The sequence below is a fragment of the Pholcus phalangioides genome, unplaced genomic scaffold, assembly GCF_987345545.1.
Source record: "Pholcus phalangioides strain wild (caught in Gottingen) unplaced genomic scaffold, Ppha-v1.0 ptg000009l_1, whole genome shotgun sequence".
NCBI classification, from domain to species: Eukaryota; Metazoa; Arthropoda; class Arachnida; order Araneae; family Pholcidae; genus Pholcus; species Pholcus phalangioides.
Window position 1 is genome coordinate 50,535,020 of NW_028301602.1, and position 23,354 is coordinate 50,558,373.

The 23,354-nt window shown below is 37.2% G+C and overlaps 1 protein-coding gene across 3 annotated transcripts in view; it reads left to right on the top strand.

Annotated features, from left to right (window-relative positions):
* Positions 1-23,354, top strand: part of OstDelta (oligosaccharide transferase delta subunit) — a 329,525-nt gene that overhangs the window by 27,448 nt on the left and 278,723 nt on the right. For all 3 annotated transcript variants that reach the window (XM_089236493.1, XM_089236492.1, XM_089236491.1), the window contains exons 2-3: positions 3,803-4,005; positions 13,626-13,718. In XM_089236493.1, the coding sequence (XP_089092619.1) occupies positions 3,820-4,005; positions 13,626-13,718 (279 nt within the window). In that variant the 5' untranslated portion in view covers positions 3,803-3,819. The remainder of the gene's footprint in view (positions 1-3,802; positions 4,006-13,625; positions 13,719-23,354) is intronic.

The following is a 23,354-nucleotide window of genomic DNA, read 5'->3' on the forward strand; positions in this document are numbered from 1 at the left end:
GTTTTCGCAAAAATGGGAAAAGCTTTAGCAAAATGTTTCAATGCTAATGTAATGATTGATGATTGGATGTCTACTTATTTTGTACCTCCTGTATGCATTTTTGCAAAAGTGGCCACTGCTTTTTTTTTGCATTCTACGATTTTCTTTTGCATTTTGCAAAAAAAGTGACCGTAGCTTAAGCCCTGGTACACACATAAAAGCAGTTGAAGAAATTTTGGTAAGTCAAGAATCAACTGGAATTGAATATCAAATAGTGTAGTGTAATGCTTCAGCTTTTATGCTATACTCTATTCAAATTATATATTTTATAAGAATATATATATTGTGCAAAATAAAGCTGTAGAGAGTAGAAAATTATTTTAATATCATTAAGTATTTATATTTGTATAACAATAGCCATTTAAAACATTACATGCAATTAACGTCTGTATTTCCAATGAGAATTTTAATATTAAAAAGCAATATTTGAGGTTTTTGACAAGGTTTTTGATGTGACAGTTTAAACCCTGGTTCAAACTGTCAAAAACTGTCATGTGCCAAAAACCTGTCAACCCTGATTTAAAGTAGCCTAAAGGCGAAACCAGTCATCAGAAAATTGTGAAATTTTGTGGAGAACTTTATGAAGTGATGGGAATTTGTTTCGGGGTAAAAAAATTAGTTGTACATGTTGCCAACGGAGGGTGTTTCACTTTGAATACCTGTAGTAAACATGTAAATTTATGCGATGTCACACAGCAGCTGTTATAAAACCTAGAACCATTCGCTGAGATCATTTCTCAATGTGTTTGCTGCTCACAAAATGATAAGTTTAGGAGATCACTCTTTCTTGGTCAAATCGTTTTACCAAAACAGGAATTCCGCAGTAACTGCTCTATGGAAATATCAGACTAGGAATTTGGGAAGGTCCAATGAATGTTAAAAACCTTTGATGTATGGTAACAAAATTTGAAACCACAGGATCATTGGCTGTTCGTCCTGGAAGCGGAAGAAAACCGGTTTCTATAAACGTAGTACAAGAGGTATCGCTTCAGTTGAAAGAGGACACCGCTTCTAATACTCATGGTCAGGCGTGTAGCACAGGCGTTGGATAGGTCACGTTCAACTATCCATAAGATCATGTGTAATATCCTCTGATATTATCCGTACAAACTTTCACTAGTGCAGCGGTTGCTTCTACATGATTATGACGCTCGACTCCGGTTCTCACTGTAGTTTCTAGCTCTTGTTGAAGTCTTCAGAATGTCCTTGGAATGTTCTCTGGACAGACAAAGTGCATTTTCACTTGGATGGTGCAGTCAATACTCACAACTGCTGAATTTGGGAACCAGAAAATCTGCACGCTATCTTAGAGGTTCCATTGCATTCAACAAAAGTGACGGTATGGTGTGGATTTACTGCATAATTTATTCTCGGTCCAGTGACATGTTTGATCACTGGGAAGGGATATGTATTGCTGTTACAGAACAAAATTGCTCTGGCTCTGCAAGCGTGTGATTGCCTTGCAGACAGTCTCTATGCAAGATGGTGCTCCTCCACACATTGCATTGTGTTAAGAATGTTCTTAAAACACCTTTTACAGAAGAATGTGTCAACCACCAAAATTTCCCTAATCTATGTACCTTCCCTATCTACACGTGTTCTTTCCTAGTTCCAAGATGAAAAAGGATAGAGGAAAATTCTTTCCCAACTTCTCTCTTCCCCCTTCTTTTTTGCAGTCCATCACGATCGTGTAACCTTGAGAAAGTGGTTTTACTATTTTGTATACTGTATGGCATTGATATACACCTGGGTTGTTGAAGATATTTAGTTGCTTCCCTTAATGAAGGGCCATGTACAGAATTTTCAAATTTTGGAGGTTCTACTCCCCTGTGGTTTTTCCCCTCCGGTTACATACCTAAAATTACTGTGCTTTTGCAGCTATCTGGTGGCATTCAAAGACAGTGTCTATACTGTGCAAATTTGTCTTGTTCCTACAAGATTGCGAATGCACATTTTTTGGAAGAAAAATAAAGGATTTGGAATGCCTGTTTACGTGTTCAGAAGAAAAAAGAAAAAATCTGTGAAACTCTACCTTGAATATCCACATTTTTGTCATCTAGCTACTGTATGGTAAGTCACGGTTTCACATTGGAAAATCACTGTGCGTATACAGAGGGTCAACTTTTAGAGGGGCAGAAAATTGTGGGTCACTAACACTCAAAAAGAATTTTAAATTAACAAAGATAGTATAAGAATATTTTTTCCAGTATTTTAATTTTCCTGGGGGGAGCAGTTCGGAACCTGGGATTGAGCAAAGGTAATTGGCTAAAAATATTTTCTAAGGTTTTCCAATTTTGAGTTGGCTATTCTTTTTAGAAAAGCTCTGGATGCCATAACAATCAGACAGCCCAACAACACAAATATGTATACATTAAATTTCAAATCCATGCATTACCAATTTGGAGGATAGATACAGGCCTGCAACTAAGATGGGTGGGTCTAGTGTTCCTTGTTCTAGCTGGCTCTGGACTAGAGGGGTGGCGAATTCACCCTTTATAATTACTTCTACATTATAAGGAGTGCCAAAATGTGTGCTTGCCTTGTTTGAGCCCTAGTTGTAGCCCTGGAAAGATGGCACCATCTACTGAACACAAAACACGCTGGGCACACATTAATAAGTTTCACCAACTCAAATCTGACATAGCTCTAATATTCAGGTATGAAAATATGTGGCAGTTAAATGGTAACAGATCAGAATGGTGGACCATCAAGGAGGAAAAATAAAATTCTAACACACACACACACACACAATCGCTTCGCAAAGATTTATACGAATAGGGAATCAAAGATAGGTGTCTGAGAGAGTGTGTACTGAGAGAATCTCATTTACTTTTTTGAATACCCTGGGTCCCAAAACCCAGGTAAATTAGAGTATCCCACACGTTGAACATTTCCCTGCACACATTTCAGTCATTTGTGGAACAAATGCCATCTTGCGATTTCACATGGTATCTGAAAATGATGGCCATCATGTGGAACAAGTTTTGTTGCAGTAACAATTATAAAAGTGTTTGATAATTGTTGAAATTGTAAACGTTTGCCTAGATGTGTCATTTCTTAATAAAATGCCCTCTGGTGGTGACGTGAAACTTATCCTCCCCCCCCCCCCACCGCAACAAATTCCTATTCATGAAGGAAGTCCACAAAATTTCACAATTTTCTGATTGGTTTCACCTGTAGGCTATTTTAAAATAGGGTCTTTTAACTATGGATGCTCTGTTCTAAAGATTAGCTATTTTATGAAAACAAGGAATGGCTTTTCTGTTCTATTTTTATGATGTATTTACCACCATATGTAGCAAAATACATCAAGATGACTAACACTTCTTCTACTAGACATTTCTTTTCACCAACCTTCAAAACAAAGAACCAGTTCCAGCACAACTCATATATTAGTAAATTGCCCATGGTGATAGACTGGAGTTGTGCTAAGTTTGAAAGAAAGCGAAGAACTTAGTAAGTTGTGTAACTAGTAAGCACTAGGTTATGTCAACAAATATGGCTTCATACAATCAGCTGATAGCAGTACAGAGAAAGAAGAAAAATGCAAGAACCAAAAAATACAAGAAGATGGATCTATCAGATTCACCTCAAAAAACTCAACTTAGCCACAACTTAATTATTTCTTTGAAAAAAATTTGAATGTTTATTTTTTTGGAAATGACCAATGTCCTTTCTCTAAGAATTTTATTTTTTATTGTATTTTTTGTGTTGCAAGAAAAATTTCTCAGTTATTTTGTGTATTAAAATATTTTTATTACAGATTTTCTTTGGATATGTATGTTGCTGGTACTTCAAAGTATCACATTTTCTACTTCACTCACTCCTTCTACCTATTTGACAACAGCAGACACTGCTCGAATGAAAAAAATATTCAGTACTGCATTGACTTCAAATGATTTACCAATAATCCACTATGCTGTTTCTGGACTTAATTTGTTAGATGTTACCATTCCAGATGCTCAGGTAAATCTATAAACCATAATTGCAATAAGCTAGTGTAATGATCAATTTTCCAGTAGTAGGCTATATCAATTGTCTATTTTATTTTAATTTTACTATTTAACTTAGATGTTTTTTAATATTTACATTTTATTTTTTCAACTATGATAGCAATCAAATCCAACTTTTGATTGTTGACCGTAGTAAACATTTTTTTGAGTGCGTGAACAACTTCAGGTTTTTTAAACAATAAAATTTTATTTATTCTGTGAATAAGATGGGGTCAAAACGGCAATATTTTTCTTCTTGCATCCCTAGAAACAAAACTTAACTCTCACATTAGGTCCTGAAAGGGGGGGGGGGGGTCCAATTCTTCAAGTTTCCCCTTTTTAGGATCGGTTTACTATCTTCAATGTGAAAAACCTGAACACACTTAAATACAGTATTTATACAGGGTATTCTGTTAATTGGCCGATAAACTCAGACGGTTGTTAGTATGTTAGTAGACATCAACAGGAACAAAATTGCAATGGAACATGGTGTCACAAACCATGTTGAGAGGGTGAAAATAATGAAAAACACATGCAGGTTTTGACATCACGCTAGAATGACAAAAAGTACAATAATAACTAAAAAAGATTATTTGATTAATTATTACAAGAGTTGTTGGAAGTAACGTCACATTGTGCAGTGTCTAAAGCGACGTAAAAATTATTCCTGGACACTTGAGGATTCCAGGTATCAGGGTTGGGTTTTTGATGTCAAAAACTTTTTTAAACTGTCAAACTTGAATAAATGCTTTTGGATAATGTTTTGAACACAACAGGTATATAATGTTACGTTCTATAGATAGGGCAATTCGTTCGATGGCTCTCAAAATGTCGAAATCAGTTGATACCCGTTTCAGTTTAGCGCAAAGACATGCGATTGGCGGAGAACTGCTGAGGGTTGGCAAGAACGTTCTAGAGAGTTTTGTTCATACAGACAGTGGCGCCACAAACCTGGTACTATGAAATGAAAATTTGTGGAATGTTATTTTTCTTGAAGTTTCGACCAGACCTATAAATAGTAGGGAAAGAGAGTAAGAGATAGAGATAAGATAGAGATATAAGAGTAAGAGATTCCAGATTAGAGATATTCGATGAAAAGTCAGTTATTGAACTTCGCGAGAAAATTGTTAGCTCTCTCATTAGCTTGTAAATACATGTAAATTGCTGTAAATAAATCTGTTTGTCTGTCGAACCGCTTGCAGACCTGCCAACTCTCCCGATTTTTCATCCTTCTTCCCGCTCTCCGGATTTGTTAAAATTTCTCCGGATTTTGGCAGAAAATTAGATTTTACGCGAGCTTTCACGTTGTCATGGCGTCAATAATTACCATCATCGTTAGGGAAAGCACCCATAACGGACAGCCGTAGTCATTTCCATTGAGCAGCCGTAAGAAAAAGTCTGTGACTGCATTTAAGCAACTGGCAAAGACGCGACATTGTTTCCGTAGCATTTATCGTCAATCATTTATCAGGGGGAAGCCCTTGGTTGCCGAAATTCCTGTATAATCGTTATTGTATTCCATTAACAGCCGCGCGGTAAACACGTTTTTTCATCCGCAGCTTTGTAATTTGAATTTTTTTTTAATCGTTTCTTCCGATTAAACATCTTCAGAAAGAAAATATAAAACTTTAAGCTATATACAGCTAAATATAAAGCTTTTAAGAATTCATATACCCAAGATTATCAATCACTGATAGCATCCACGAAAGAAAACACATACTTTATAAACAGTATGTAGATGTGATTTCTCTATTCTGCATGGAAAGACTGGCATGGAATTATATTCTTCTCAGGGGCAGTGCAGAACCTGCCTTGGGGGGGGGAGATGTAACTTTTTCTTAATTTATAAAAATGTTCGAAATTTTTTTTTTTTTGATCGAGTCTATGAGTGTCGGGGAGGGGTACCCCCCCCCCCCCCCCCCTCTGGAGAATTTCTGGATTTCAAAAGTTGGCACGTCTGCGCTTGTTTCGCAATCTCAAAGTCTTGTGAAAAATTATCCGGAAATATAACATGATGAAATATTTTTTGCATATTACAATGTTTTATTCTTAAACATTAAAAAATTACAATTAAAACAAAATATTAATTGTAATTTGCAATTTTGAATTTTTCAACATAAGAGCCTAGAACATATAAAATATAATTTTGTGGTTTATTTATCTAAGCTACTCGTATTACGCGTGTTCAATTTGCTAAACGGAATAGAGCTGCTTATTTAAAATGTATATGATCAGGGTTAGGTTTTTGATTTCAGAAACTAAATCAGTATTAAAACAGTCAAAAATGTATTGTTATGTTGTCAAATAGTTTTTTTAACCTGATAGATATGGTGAATAACAATGCACTTTTATTTAGATTAAAGGATTTTATATTCAGAATTATAATTACTGAGGAAAAATACCAATTTTGATATTTTAAATTTTGTGATCTGCCCAAAATTTTATTCCATATAAAAATTCTCATGCGGTATCTGTTAATGCACTAATTAAACTCATTTATTTTCACTTAAAAATTTCTTAGATCAGGGTGTATAAATTCACACAGCTTTAAAGAGTATTTTCAACCAAAGCAGAGCCGACAAGACTTGATACTCAAAGCATTTGTTTTGCACGTTAGAATACAGCTTCGATTGGAAAACCATTGCATTATAAATGCTAGTAAATGTACCATATCATAGTGCAAAAGTAAGAATAAACCAAGTTTGACATATACAAGCTAGCATTGCCAAATTAAATGACATTTTAGTCCTACAATTTAGTATTTTGATCGCTAGATATATGCACAACAACAGTATCGTTTTAAGTATCAGTGGTTATCTAGATAATTTAATAACAGAAATCACCATATATATATATGATGTGATAAACCTTTTTTTAAACTCTTATCTGCTGTAAAACGAGTACAGATGGTTTATATCAATGCACACATATATAAGCAGTTGAAGAAATTTTGGAAGGTCAAGAATCATTTTGAATCAGAGAATGTCAAATCATTCCATAGTTTCCCCTTTAGTGTTTATGCTATGCTTTATTCGAATTGTATATTTTATAAGAAAAAAAAAATATATATTGTGCAAAATAATTTTGTGGAGAGTAGACAATTATTTTAGAATCTCATTGAATATTTATTCTTTGTATGACATAGTCACTTTAAACATCACATGCAATTAACATGTGCATTTCCAATGGGAATTTTTATATCAAAAAGCAATATTTGAGGTTTTTGACGTGACAGTTTAAACCGTCAAAAACTGCCATGTGTCAAAAACCTGCCAGCCCTGGTTATGAAATGTTGAGTCAATGTATAGAAACAACCGGACCTCCCGTATTTTTGAAACCGCTGTGACTCAATCCCGAAAAACTCACTGCTTTGAAAAGCAAACTTCAAATGCTCATGAATCAAGGTATTTTGAAGCCATCAAAAAGCCCTTGGGCTAGTCATTTTGTGAAAAAGAAAAACAATTCTTGGCGCATATGTGGGGATTTCAGAGCGCTCAATAAAGTTATCGTAGCTGATAAGTACCCGCTCCCCCATAACCACGACTTCATTCTGGGATTGCGAGGAAAGAAGATATTTTCAAAAGTTGACCTCGTCAGGGCTTATCAGCAGATACCCATCAAGCCCAAGGACATTGAAAAAACCGCTTTAATTATTCCAATTGGCTTGTTCAAATTCCTGAAGATGCCATATGGTCACCGAAATACTGGAAGCACATTTCAACGTTTTGTTGACAACATTCTTTGCGATCAGATTTTTGTTTTGTTTATTTGGACGATATCTTCATCTTTTCTGAGGATGACACTTCCCATAAGCAACATTTAGAGACACTCTTTTAGAGACTCCAGAACTTTGGACTCGTAATCAACTTGCATAAATATGTTTCTGGAGTTAACGAAATTTCTTTTTTAGAATTCTTGGTATCAGGAAAAAGGAGTTTCTCCCTTGCCTTACAAAGTTTGTACCGTAGTCGAGTACCCCTTGCCTAAGACAGTTAAAGAACTTAGAAATTTTCTTGCCGTTCTAAATTTCGACTATAGATTTTTGAAGGCCGCTGCAACAAAACAATCTTGTTTATATGCTCTCGTAAGCAATAAACCTAAGAATGACAAAACCCCATCAATTGGACTGATATTAATAAAGAAGCTTGAATCATGCAAACAATTGTTGATGCCACTGTTTCAGCATTCCCAGAGCCTCATGCTCAATTGGTTCTGAAAGTTGATGCATCTGACTTTGCAGCAGGCGCTGTATTGCAACAGAAGGTTAAGAGAGGACTTGAACCTCTTGGTTTTTTTTCTGAAAAACTTTATCACACTCAAACAAAATACAGCACATTTGATCATGAACTTTCGGCAATTTATTTGGCCGTCAAATACTTCTAACATGTTAGAAGGCAGGCAGCTCGTTATTTTCAGCGATCACAAGCCTCTTACATTTGTGTTCAATCAAAAGCTAGAGAGATCATCTGCTTGTCAAACACAGTATCTAGAACTCATTAGTCAGTACACCACTGATATTCGGCACGTATCAGGTGAAGAAAACATTATTGCTGACACATCAAGAATCAACGAAATAAAACTATCCGATTCTTTAGATCTAGATTTCATGGCTGCTGATCAACAAAATGATCAGGACTTAGAAAATCTGCTAACATCAAATGCTAATCTTCAGTTGCATCTTGTGACTTTCCCTACTGGCAACACACCCATCTATTGTGATGCTTCTAATGGATGTGTTAGACCTTATGTTCCAAGTAACTGGCGCAAGATTGTCTCAGACAAGATCCATAAACTGTCACATCCTAGTGCCAAGGCCACTTTGAAGCTACTGCAGCAATGTTTCGTGTAGCAATCCATGAGAAAAGAACTGTTCTACATGGTGTTGCCAGTGCATTTCATGCCAAAAGATGAAGGTTTACAAGCACACGGTTTCCTCTTGCACAGTATCTGTTTCCATCTGACAGATTTCGACGTCTATCTTGACATTGTCGGCCCTCTTCTGCCATCTCATGGGAATTAATACTTGCTCACCTGCATTGATAGATACACATGATCGCTGGCCTGAAGCCATTCCTATTCCGGATTAAACAGCCAAGACTACAGCTTCATCGTTCAATTGCTGGGTATCCCGTTATGGCATTCCTGATCATCAGGAACCCCATAACGGGACACCCAGCAATTGATGATGTCATCACAACTGACCAGGGCACGAATTTTGAATCTCCTCTTTTCCAGCACTTGTCAAGACTATTCAGTGTTCAGCGAATTTGTGCTACCTCTTACCATCCTCAAGCCAATGGGATGGTAGAGAGATTTCATCGACCCATGAAAAGTGCTCTGATGGTAGTAGACTCAGTGTATTGGAGCAAGGCTCTTCCTTTGGTGTTGCTATCTCTTCGATCAACAGTTCGTGAAGATCTGCAATCATCACCATTTGAATTAGTTTTCGGAACTTGTCCTCAGACTTCCCGGGGAACTCATCTAAAGTTCTGACCAACAGCCAGTTCCAGCACCTGTATTCGTTGAGAGGATTCGTCAACACATGTCCAAACTGAGACCAACTCCAGCTTCTAACCATGCCAAACAAGCAGTGTTTGTGTTAAAGGACGTGAAGGATTGTTCTCATATTTTTCTACGAACTGTTGTTGTCAGACGTCCATTGGTTCCTCCATATCAAGGGCCATATGTCATTTCTAGAGACACTAAAAATTTTTGCTTGCTAATTAACAATAAGAAAGTTTTTGTTTCCATAGATCGGTAAAGCCTGCATATATCTAGCAAGAAGCCAACACGCTTCCTTTCCCAGTGTTAATGTGCCCATACCTAACGCATGTAGTGCAAAATCTGGCCGAAAAATTAAGCATGTAGTCCGCTTTCAGGCAGGCATTTAATCTACTGGGGGAGTATTGTGGCAACGCAATATCACTCGGGATTGCTGTTGCGACGTGCAAGCCTTCTCCGGCTCTACTAGCTAAAACACGCTCACGTTTCTGTCCAATGTACTGTATAATATTGTACATTGTGATGAGTCGTCTTGTTGTAGTTGTAACAGTTGTTCGCTTACAATTTCACTCTTAAAGTAAATTAAATAAATGTTAATTATTTGTTAACTTGCTCATATTATTACATCACGGAATAAGACATCAAATAGCTGAATTCAACTAGCTAAATGTATATTGTGGTTTCACTATCTTAAGCAGAACTTGAAATACCAGATCATCCGATCAATACCTTAATCTGTATTGTCCGGGATCTGTTCTTTATTTACAGCAAAGTATTGTAAAAGCAGGGCTCCCACTCCTCCTACTTTTCGGTAAAATGTCCTACTTTCTCGGTTTTGTCCTACTTTTCCTACTTTTTTACCACAAATCCTATCGACAAAATTTGTGTAATTGATTTTAATTTAGCAGGAAATCATTGATATATTGCCAAATATTACAAATGTTGTTTGCATTTCAAAGCAGTTGGATACATATGCCTATTCTAGGTTTGGTGATTCTGATGCTACCCAATAGCATTCAGTTGTCTTCTGTATTTTTAAGGCATGAAGAGGCATAAACAATATTTACAATGCTCAGCAAAGAGCTAGAAATGGAAGTGCTTCATTTGTCAAAAATGATTACACTGGCATTGAACAGTAAAATGTGAACAAATCCCTTTAAAAAATGATGGACAATGCAGTAAAACAGATTCACCTTGCCTTATTTACATCGGATCTTGTAATCTACACATTTTGCACTGTGCTTTCAAAAGTGGTCTCGAAGGAGCGTCATTCTTAAAAAACGTACGTCTTCAAAATATGATGTGCCTTGTCGAAGAGAGTTGACAAGCTCTGCACTTTGGAAGACTCCAAAAAAAGAATGTAATACATATGAGGAGAGACAGCAAAGAACTATCAGTGGTTGCTAGTGCACTGTTTTGGCCAAAAATTGGTTTTGTAACCAAGTCATTTAGCATTTTGCTTTGGCTTGAGTCAATCTTGTAAGAAACTGAAATAGTGCTATGAAAAAAAAAGTTAGTTAAAAATTAAATTTTTTTTTTGAAAAATTTTTTTTTTCAAGGATTTTTTTCCTTTATGCTATGATTATGTTGTCTAAGGGGGTTGCCCTCCCCATCCTACTTTTTAGTCCTGCGTTTTACTACTTTTTCTCATTTTTTGAGTGGGAGCCCTGTAAATGTTCTTGCATCACATTTCTTTTACTCCCTCACTGTTGTTCTACTGAATCTTTAAAGAAAGTATCCTCAAAGCTGAAACATCCACATTCTTTACTTATTCAGTAACGTTCATAGACTATATTTGTCTGGTTTACCCTATCACCAAATTTTTAAACTGCCTCACCAGCTAGCAGCCACCGTGTAACATTAGCCTTTGTCATCCTATTTACAAATGTTTCCAACCTGATACTGTCATGAACAGAAAATCTGATCCGAAAAAAGTGTTTATGCTGATATATATAGATAATAAGGTTATGTATACAAAAAGAACTACCTGCTCTGAATGCACTAGGAAGGGAAAAAATGCACAAAAGCCTGTTTCTTTTTAAACTCTAATCTACAAAAAAGTGGTCACCGACCGCATACAGAGGTGGCCACAGAATGGGGGTTAATATATGTATTATGTCTATGGAGCTGATTGTGTCCTTTCCGAAGAAAACTGGCCACGAAGGGGGGTGGCCACCTAAGGGAGTTTCACTAATTATTAAAGAGTAAAACTCTAGCCAAACCCTAGAAATATGCATCCAAACTTGTAATCTTAGCAACTTTTTCAAAAATCATGCAGAAGTGCACAATGTTTAGCATGAAACACTTTCACGATACTAAAGTGCACGGGCCGTGATCCGCTACCGGGCCCTGAGATCAAACTGAGCTGCGAGTGGTTAACTGTCTTATTTTTTACCCATTTATTTCCCATCAGTTCTGTGTATCACTGGACCTTTCACTCACTATAAAGAAATTAGCCAGCCGCTGACTTCCGAAGGTTGATAACCACAGATTTAGAGCATAAAAATACTAGCTTTTTATCAACACTGGTGTGTGGCTGTAATAATTAAATCAATCATTTGAATCAGTGATGGTAACTCATGGGAAAAATTTGCTAATATTGGTCCTTGGGGGAAATTTTTTGCCACTTGTGGGAAATTTTGAGTTTTTATCAAATAGAATTACCTTTTTTTTTTTTTTAATTTTGTGTGATGCTTTTCCTAAATTTAGATATTCAGCTAGATATTTTTACATATAGATGGCAGCATAATAATTCAGAATTCGTGCTGGGGAACACTCAAAAGAGAAAGTTCGGCTTGATGAGATTATGATCATTGCATCTGATCATGAAGTTCAAGCAGGGCCAGATAAAAACCAATAAGACCTCAATATTGTTAAATTATTTGGAAGTTACCCTTATAATAATTGTAAATAATTTTTGTATCGATTGTGAATGATTTGTGTGGAATTGTGAAATTAGATTTTCTCTCTTATCATTGCTACAGAAAGGAAATCCACTGTGCTGCAGCATATCAACACTGAACCGAAAAACATAAACATAATCTTCAATGACTAGGAGACAAGGAAATTTTTTTTTTGCATTAAACATTTCTGTAAAAGAAAAAGAATTGAAAGCCATGTTATTTTGATTTAATGCTGTAGTGGTGGGTTGGTAATATACAGAGTTAGAGATGGGAAGAGTTCAGGGTACATTGGTTCAAGCCCACCCACCTACAGAAAATAATTCTTTTAAATTTAATAGGGTTGTTAGTAAATGGAACAGCTTACCCCCGGAGGTAGTAAATTGTAATACAATTGACACGTTTAAAAAGAAATAAGATAAACATGTTGGGGTAAATCGAGAAGCTATCCATACTTAGTATAAGACAACCATAAGTATTCTTTATGGGCATTGTATAGTATTTTATCATGTGTATATATTGTATACAATTTTTGTTAATTGCATTTTTAATTGGGTTGCTATATATTTTTTGGAAATATGACATCCATATTTTTATAGGCATCTTTTTCTCGGCTACTTGGGCATTTTGCCTATTGTGGTGTTGTATTTGTATTAATTCTGATACTCATAATTAATAATAAAACGAAATTCTTATTTATACAATAAAAGTAATGATTCAAAATAGTATAGACTGCATCAACACTTATCATATTATTTTGCTAAAATTAAATTTATCAGATAGGAATGAAAATTTTTTAGGACATATCTTTCATTAATGGACATATTTATTTAGTTTTTAAGGGCATATACATGTATTTTTTATCGAATTTTTTAGATGTTTTTAGGGCATATATAAAAATCCTAGCCCTAATCATTATGTAGTCCCAGAAGGGGGAGGGGCATGGCAAAGCTCAACATTCATCACTAATGAGAGGTTTTATTCCAATGTCTGCATCTATGTTTTATATGCAGGAAATTTTGTTTTCTGGGCTATCCCTTTTTTTATACAAGCTAAAAAAATATATTGAATGATGCAGATAATAAAAAATCATTAAATAAAAAAAATATTTTTGTGAAATCATTAGCACTAGAAATTGATTTTATTAGAAGGCACAAATTTTCTTTTAGCATAGATTTTTTTTTCCTACTAGACCATTTGCAAGTTGGTGAATTCAAAACTAGATGGGAATTTAGAATCAATCTTTCATGCTACCAGTGTTATGAAGCTACTGGGTAATTGTAAAGTGAGTATTTTATGTGTTTCAAAGCAAGATTTTTCTTTGTAATTTCAAGATTGATAACATTTAATTTTTTTCTGGGTATTTATTCATGAAAATGTTTTTTAAAGGAAGTTTGCCTTGAAAAATCTAAGCTAACTCTTTAATGCATAACTTTGCATATGCGCAAAATGTTTTTCGATTGTTCATTCATTTTGAATGTTCAGTCTGCAATCAATTTGCAGACTTGCCAACATTTGGATGGAAGCTGTCAGTAGTAGCCACATGCGGCTGGATAAGGGAGTGGTCATTCTACGTGACACCCCTGCTTTATTTTTTGCTAATTTAAATATTTTTCCCCATTTTATTTTGAATTTGGTTCCCACGAATATTGAAAATATCATTAAATCATTATAAATGAGTATTTGCCATTTTGCATTGCTTTTCCATTATTTAAAATAAATGGAGTGTCGTACTGAAAAGCAACATTACTTATATTGCTTTTTCAATGACACTTTCCCTACTATGAGGGAGAGGTTATGTTAAATATAACATTTGCTTCATTAACTTAATTACAATAAGCTTAGTAATACAATCTGGTTATAATTAGTTTTCTTAATCAGCTAAAACTGATTCATGAAATTTCAGAAAACAAAATAGGAACACGTAGAACTTAAAAATTCACTTTTGCAACTTAATTACAAAAATAGTTGATTAAGATCCACAGTTGATTTGCAGTTTTATGTTATTGAATCCATATCAAATAAATGAAATAAGTGAGAAATATATGTAAAAATTTTGAGTTGAATGGAAAAATCCAAGTTTGTCAGCACTGATGAATCTCTATAGCAAGCACTTTTATAAGTCTGCAGTTCAAATTCACTGAAACACAAAGTTTTCTGATAACATGCTTCCATGATCAGTTTTTCTATGAACATACTGTTTTTAATGGGGACACACCAACTTAGGTGTCGGGAGAGCTTCTAGAAGTACCTTTTAGGCAGAGAAGCCACCAAAGTTGTTCGCTGCTGTTTGATCTGCAAGATAAATAATTTTGTAAGAAAATTTTTTTTTTGTGAAATGTCAAGTGACTTCCCAGGGTAGGCTGAATTATTTTGCGTCAAATATTGAAGCTGTGTAAAGTTAGCGTGATAATTGGTTTTTGCAAACTGTTAGATAAATGCAAAATGTCTTGAGTAATGAAATGATTTCAGTTTTTGTTACAATATTTGCAGTTAATATTTATGGTCAGACCAACAGGTTCCTAGCTTCATAGGGAAACCTCTGTGTTTCGTCCCCGAGAATTCACTTGAAAGACTTGGTGCAATGCTATTAGAGACTTTCATTTAAAATCAATTCAACCAGACTCTCCTAAGAGCTAATTACAGTACAATATATCTTTAGTTAAACGTCCTAAGTCTGGAACGATAGGCTAAGCTACATAAGTAGCTGTGTGAGTCGTAGTAGTACGAGAAGTAGTTGTGATTATATATAATGAGAACAAAAGAAGAGTATTTTACACGCTTTAAAGCAGTCTTTCTAGGACCAGTTGTCCACCAGAAACACTTCGTTTTCCGATTAAACTGACATCACAGTTACATAATTTGCATACAAAAACAGGTTTTCAGAAATAAAACAATTTTTTGGGACGGCAACACAAAAACATAATCTGAGCTGGTCAAGCTCCCTGATCATGCCATTCAAGATAATACATAGGGAATAAGAAGAATAAAAACATACTCCGATGGAAGCCTGCAGCCAACTGCCGAAAGCAAGTGAGTATAACAGTTACTACAAAATAACAATTCAATGAGACCATGCAATATCTTCCCTGGGAGAACCCTTCAAACAAAAAAATATTAAACGAAATGCTGCACGGGAAATAAATTTAGATGGGGCGTCAGCCGCCTGACCTTTATTCAGTCCACGTCAAACAATTGCAAGACCCCACCCTACAGCTGTAAGACTAACTGGACTGGATGGTACGCCATTGGGACTTCTGGTAGCTGAGCGGTCCCTGCGGTCTAAACATGTGATAATAACCCTTTGGTTGACAGCTTGCATGATTTTGTAGAAAATAAAGATTCAGGATGATCAATTAATTTCTTAAAATAATTTACAACACAAAACATAAGACAAAACAAAAATCTATGGCAGGGACATGTTCGCTTGATGGTTCGGTTGTCTATATCGCAATTTCATGTGTGGCAATAGGATGGCATCGGCTTCACAAGTGCTGTCACCTGTGAGATAAAATACAAATCAAATCTCACCGCAATCCATATAACAGAACCAAAGTAATAAAGAAGGATGCCATCCTGATCCGTTACATGCGACTGATGACTGGGACAAAAAAGCTATGTATAAAATCTCGTGGTACATGTACAGCAAAGAATTGACATTACAATGGATTGACTGATAAATTGACATTAGGACAAATTTGTTACATGACAAATGGACACCGCAACAAATTTGTATTGTGATGAAGTTCTGCAACAACTTTGTATCGAGACAAATGGCGAGTGACAAATTCAGTGCGACAAATTGGCTGACTGTATTTCACATAGGAGAGAAAATGTCAAAATAAATTTTGTAGAAATATATTTATCACAATCTCAAGATAAGGTATTCACTATCTAGAATCAAATAAATGCCTATACATACAATAAAAAAAAATCTATTTTTTTTTATAAAATGAAAGGTGAAAATGAAAGCATTAAATTAAGACAATTCTTCATCAGAGATAAGTAAATCAAACTTATATTTTTCTTCAATTGTTAGAAATAAGTTGAAACAGCAACCCCAATGTAAGTAGTTTTCAAAATTTGCTGTTTCAAGTGTGTTTATGCATCTGATTAATTTTACCCTTATTTAATAATTTCCTAGGTTTAGCAAATAAAATTGTTGGTTTCTTCTGATTCATTAAATTAGGGTTCATACATCATGCTTTGCCAAAAATGAGATCTGGTGTTGCATTAATTTTTGCTGCAAAAGATGCATTGGCGCTAATTGGTAGATATCTTACGTTTTTAATCCTATCTATGGGTTAAATGCTAGAATATTTTTTGGCTGCATTTTTTTAAAATCACTAGCCCAAAACTAGTGGTCTTTTAAAATGAGCACTTCTATAGCCTGCTCATAATGGGATCCGGAACTTTCGTCCCCGGAACGTTTCATCCCCGTTACATTTGGCCCCCGGAAATTTCACCCCGGTACGTTTGGCCCCGAAAAATTCACATCTGACATTTCATCTGCCCTGAACGTATGAGTGACCAAGTGAGTGTGAAATGGACGGTAGGAGTGCGTTAGTGACCGTACAAATGACTAAGCGAGTGGCAGAATGACTCGCCACGTGAGTGACCGTATCAATTAGTGTGCAATTGACTTTACGACAATGACCGTATGAGTGACCGTATCTGTGAGAGTGTAGTTGCCTGTAAAAGTGTGTGGCCGTATGACTGTTCAGGCGAGTAATTGACCATGTGAGTGACCGAGTGAGCGAGGGATCGACCGATGAAATGCCTGTATAAGTTTCCAAGTGAGTGACTGAGCTATTGAGCATATGAAAGACCAAGGCAGAGACTGAGTGATTAACCGCATGAGTGACCGAGTGACTGAGCAAATGGCTGTATGAGTGACCAAATGAATGGCCGCATGAGTGGCCGAGTGATTAACTGTATGAGTGATCGAGGGATTGACCGTGTGAGTGACTAAGGGAGCTACTGAGCGATGGAACGTTTGAGTGAATGAGTGGCCAAGGGAGCTACTGAGCGATGGAACATTTGAGTGAATGAGTAACCAAGAGTGTGTGACCGATTAAATGCTTGTGTAAGTTTCCAAGTGAGTGACTGAGTGATTGAGCATATGAGTGATCAAGGGAGAGACTGAGTGATTAACTGTATGAGTAACCGAGTGACAGGCCGAATGGGCGTATGAGTGACCAAGTGAATGACCGCATGAGTGACCAAGTGAGCGACTGTATATGTGACCAGGTGAGTGACGGTACAAGTGTCCAAGTGAGTGATCAAGGGACTGACCGTGTGAGTGACCAAGAGAGTTACTGAGTGATGGAACGCATAAGTGAATGAGTGACCAAGTGAGTGACCAATTGAGTGGCTTCATGAGTGACCGAAAGATTGATAAAGTGAATGACCGTATGATTGACCAAGTGAGTGATTGACCGAGTGCGAGGATGGAGCGTCTGCAAAGATGATCCTCCTCATCTCCTCCCTTTTTATAGGTGGTTACGTAGCACTTTAATGGATCCTAAGAATTTGGTATTTTCAGTTGAAGCATAAAATATTTTTCCCAAATTTACGTTGCTGTGAAATTTTTCAATATAAGAAGAGGTATTACCGCTTCCTGAACAAAAACATTAAAATCCCCTGAGGTACCTTTTCCCTCCCGTCACGCTTCCTACTTAAGCCAATATATTTGTGGCAGCAGTAGAGGTGACCTGCATTGTAGTGCCGACAATTCTGGCGACATGAGGTTGTCAAATTGTAATGGTGTCTTCGGACAAAGCTAGTAAAATGAAATGGTATTAAAGCTTTTTTATTTTTGAGGCGGAGGATGACCACCGCAAAGGAATGAGGTAAAGGCTACCGCTTTCAACGACACTGTGTTTCTAAACAAAGGAGTCAATCAGACCGATTTCTAGAAACGACTGAAAGAGAACAGGTTATCAAAGTAGAGTAGTCAAAACATTTCGGTGTCGAAAGAGGAATTTGTGGGAATGTGAACAATGAGTCTGAAGTGGCTGAGGAATTTGGCAAAGAAAGGGAAATCAATGTTGATGAATCGCAACAATGTCTGTAAAGAGAAGGAACCTAGAAGAAACCCGCATCTGTAGAGACCAGCACTATATAGACGAGAAGAGGCTATATAGACCGGCGCCGCTACCAGTGTAATAAAGGGTGTTGATAAGAACGAATTGCGTTGAATAACTCAAAAGTATTGTATTCACCAGTGCTTATTTACGAGTTTGCACTTTTATTTCTGTCTGGTTTCGATCGCCAAAACAAATGTTTTATGAAAAACACCGTCCCTGTGAACATGTCGCCTTACGCGTTTGCTTCGTCACCTGTTGTCTGAGAGGGGCTCTGAACAGGCTCTGCGAATGACAATGCAGTCTGTCTACATCAAGATTTCATTACATTTGCTTGCTTACTGGACAAAATACGTTTGCTGTTTTCTCTGTGTAATTGCCAGTTGTGCATCCTACAAGTTGAGTGTTGTTTAAGTGTTGTATCAGCATATTATTCGTGTGCCTCGACGTATTTGATCCTAGGCGTAACATGGCCGAAAGTGTTCTATCAATAAGAGGAAAAAGGAAATTGGTCGATGTTAACAACCACATATACATATTCTCAAAGAAATCTGCAGATGAGCAATATGGAATCTGGGTTTGCGAAAAACGAACCACTTGCAAGGGGCGTGTTTGGACTGTTGGCTCAGACGGTCCGATTATGAAAGTCGTAAATAATCATAACCATGCAGCTCAAGCTGCAAGGCCAGAAGCGTTGCAACTGATGAACCAAATACGCCAACATGCAATAACTACGAACGAACGACCACAGCAGATAGTCTCGTCAGTTATTGCAGAAGCTCATGGCAATGTCACAGCATTACTTCCAAAAAAGGAGTTACTGAAGCGCAACAATGAAGATGCAACAATGGCGCTCCTGCTTTACCGAGCAATCTCCGGGACCTGGTGATTCCCCAAAATTATCAGGCAGTCATTATAGATTGCAATGTACAACAGTTCCTCATGTATGACTCTCGCGAAGAATTGCTCCCAGGTCGGATGCTAATTTTTTCGACAAGAAGCAATCTGCAATTGCTGGCGCGTAGCCAAGAGTGGTTTGCTGATGGAACTTTCAGTGCTGCACCGATGCATTTCCAGCAACTCTACACAGTTCACGTGGTTTCGTTTGATGCCACAATTCCGATGGTCTACTCACTTTTACCTAATAAAACTCGGGCTACATACGTGAAGTTGCTTCGAGAACTCAAATTTGCAAACTGGACTTCAACCCCAGCGACTCATGACTGATTTTGAGCAAAGTACGCTACAGGCATTCCAACAGGAATTTCCTGGCATAGCAAACACCAGGTGTTTTTTTCATCTTTCGCAAAGCGTTTGGCGAAAAGTTCAGCAGGAGGGATTAAAGAGTAGATACGAACAGGATCATGAATTTGCTCGTTGGATACGCATGATTCCAGCATTGGCGTTTGTTCCACCTGCAGATGTCATTCAAACATTCGAGGTTTTGATTGAGGCGGATAACTTCCCCAGTGAAGCTTTAGTCGTTGCAAACTACTTCGAGGATACATATATTGGAAGACGACAACGAAGAGGTCGCCAATCGCCCATGTTTGCAATAGAACTTTGGAATGTTTATGCTCGAACGCGGAATGATCAGCACCAAACCAATAACTGCGTAGAAGGGTTGCACAGGGGATTCCAGGAAACCTGTGCTACCTTATCCCCGAACATATATCGATTCATCGACTTTTTGAAAATACAGGGGCTGCACCATTTCGAAGTAACTCAGCTCATTGCCTGAAATCTGGGGAACCCAAAAAACAAGAAATATGCTGCTATTTCAGCCAGGATCAAAAGAATTGTTCTTGATTTCCGAAACCGCAATGCAATTGACTATCTCAGAGGAATCACGTTTAATTTTGAACATGTCATACCATAACTATGAAACATCGCATTCCTCGTAATTTTTCCATCAAAAGTATGTATTTAAATCATCAATGTATTTCCTGTTTTTTTACACTTATTGGTAAAAGCATCACACTGGTTTCAGTTTCTTTTACTACCTTGCTTGAAACCTGCGAGGCGAGTGATCTTCCGAATCGCTAGTGACTAAAACAGTAGCCAGGTTGCTATCTGCAAGAAAACTTCAGCAGAACCTCGACTTTCTGGGAAGCAGAATACCTGTGGTACAAAATTACAAAATGTGACACAAATGCAAAGGTAAAGGGGAGTGGGCTTCAAAATATTTCTGCAAATGAGGAGAGAAGGTGTTTCTTTTCTTCCTGTTAATGAGAAGTACTGCTGATATTGGAGGTATGTTCGTTTTGAATACTCAAGCTTACTTTGCGTAACCAGCTGTCTCTAATAACGGAAAACGAGAATTAAAACAAAAACAAAAGTCAGAGATTATCTCTAAGACAATATGAGGACTACATTACAGTCGAATCCCGTTATAACGAACTCCAAGAGACCATAGAAATCACTTCATTAAAACGAAATTTCGTTATAAAGGAATTTTCCAGGTTTTTGCATTCTTCCTATGTGAACTTATTTGGGAGATTACAAAAGTGTTAGTTAAAACAAGATTTTCGCTATAAAGGTATTCGTTACAACGGGATTCAACTGTAGTAGGGCCTGGTTTGCACATTTTGCGGCCCAGTGCTGTGGCACCCTCCACACGTACTCTAGGCCGGCTCCATATACTAGTATTTTGTTCGGAGTATTTTGTGATTACCGTTCTGCAATTTTTTTAGCACTTTTCGCTTCAAGAGTGGTTTTCAGTTAACCGTGGTCGACATTGCCACCAATCCCCAGATAATCGGGTTCCGCTGTGTTATAACGAAATTTTCGTCCGTTCTGGTGTATAGTCCACGGTGTAATTATAGGTCGGGCAAAGTGGTCTATTATCCAGGGAAGTAGGCTAAAGGGAGAGGCAAATTTGGGAGATGAATGATTGTGAAGTAATGGTGGCTCTTGAGCCGTGCTCTCCGCGCAATCACCTCAGTAGCACAGCCAATTTCTGATCAATTTCAATATTTCTGCTGATAATAGTTTAATACTTCACTGCACCAACTTACTTTTAGAGTTCCATCATTCTTTAATAACGATTAAATTACCATTTTCCCGGGTACATGCCAGCGAGATGAAAGAAAAACTTCTACTGGTGGAAGAGATATTTTTAATTGTACTCCAGAGATATCATCTGAACGGTGAACGGTTTTTTGATGTAACTGGACATTTCTTATAAAATGCATTCTATAGTGGCGCCTTGATGGCAACTCCCACTGTACGCATTCCTGAGTGTTATTGCTCTCACTACTGCAGTAAAACACTCATTTTTCCTTGCCTCAGGACAACAAAATTTTGAAAGCTTTGGAAGGTACCACGAACTCTTCAACAACCACTATTATAAGCCATGGGAAGGCTTCCGATGTAAGAAACGTTTGTATAGAAATTTACGTTTAATGGTACTTGCAGCAATATTTCGTGCGCGATGAAACCACGCAGCACTGACACTCGATATATAACGGTATACCTATACAATAATATGTCTTAATAATAATATATGTTTTTAGATTGTGTTGGTAAATGCTTTTTAATCGAGTGCAGTGTTTCTCAACCTATAGTCCGCGTAATAACTAGGTGATGGTCTAACATAGGTGATCCGCAGGCAGACTTGACAAAATTATTCAACCGTTGTAATTGATATTACTGATATCCACAGATGGGTTTAAATAAAAACCTTCATACTTATAGGTTCACCATGCATCATCGAGGAGAATGCAGGAAATTGCAATGCTGAATATGGCTTATCACTAAATTTTGCCAAAAATTGCAATTTATTGCACTTATATGATCACTCATACGGTTAGGGCAGGTGAAATGTCCGGCGGTAAATTTTTATTTAACTCTGTCACTCATATATTCACTCACTTGATCACTCATGTGGTCACTCACTTGTCCACTCGTACCATCATTCATATGTTCACTCATACGGTCACGAGTACGATCAGGGCAGGCGAAATGTCAGGGGGTATATTTCTGATTCACTTGATTACTCACTGAGTAACTCATATGATCACTCACTGGGTCACTCATATGGTCAGGGCAGGTGAAATGTCCGGGGGGTAAATTTTCAATTTACTCGATCACTCATGTATTCACTCATGCTGTCAAGGGAAGCAAAATGTCACGAGTAAATGTCCAACTCACTTGATCACTCATGTGGTCACTCACTTGTCCACTCGTACCATCATTCATATGTTCACTCGTACGGTCACGCGTACGATCAGGCCAGGCGAAATATCAGAGATAAAAAAAATTTCCGATTTACTTGATTACTCACCGAGTCACTCATATGGTCACTCATTGAGTCACTCATATGGTCACTCACTGGGTCATTGATATGGTCAGGGCAGGCGAAGTGTCAGGGCGAAATTCCCGGGGTGAGATGTCAGGGGCAAAATTTCCGGGGGCCAAATGTAACGGGGACGAAACGTGCCAGGGGCGAGATGTCGGGACAAAAGGTCGGAGGCGAAATATCGGGGGCAAAGGTTCCGTGAACCGCTTATAATGCATTGATGAAGGCTCAATTATACAGCTTGTCACTGAATTCATCCTTTGAATTCTCCACGTAATCTGTCCCAGATCTTATCTAAGATCAAAGATTCGGCTGAATGTGAAATGATCAACAGCATAATGGTCGCTCACTGTGTGCCTAGTATGAATAAAGACAAACCTAAACCGATTATCGTTCAATTCTTGTCTAAGCTGGTGCGTGATCAGGTGTTGAGGAAACTGAAAGATAAAAAAGTAAGTGCATCACAAATCAATTCACGATTCTCTACTATCCCGGTATATTTCAATGAACATTTAACTCTTGAGCTGAAGAAGTT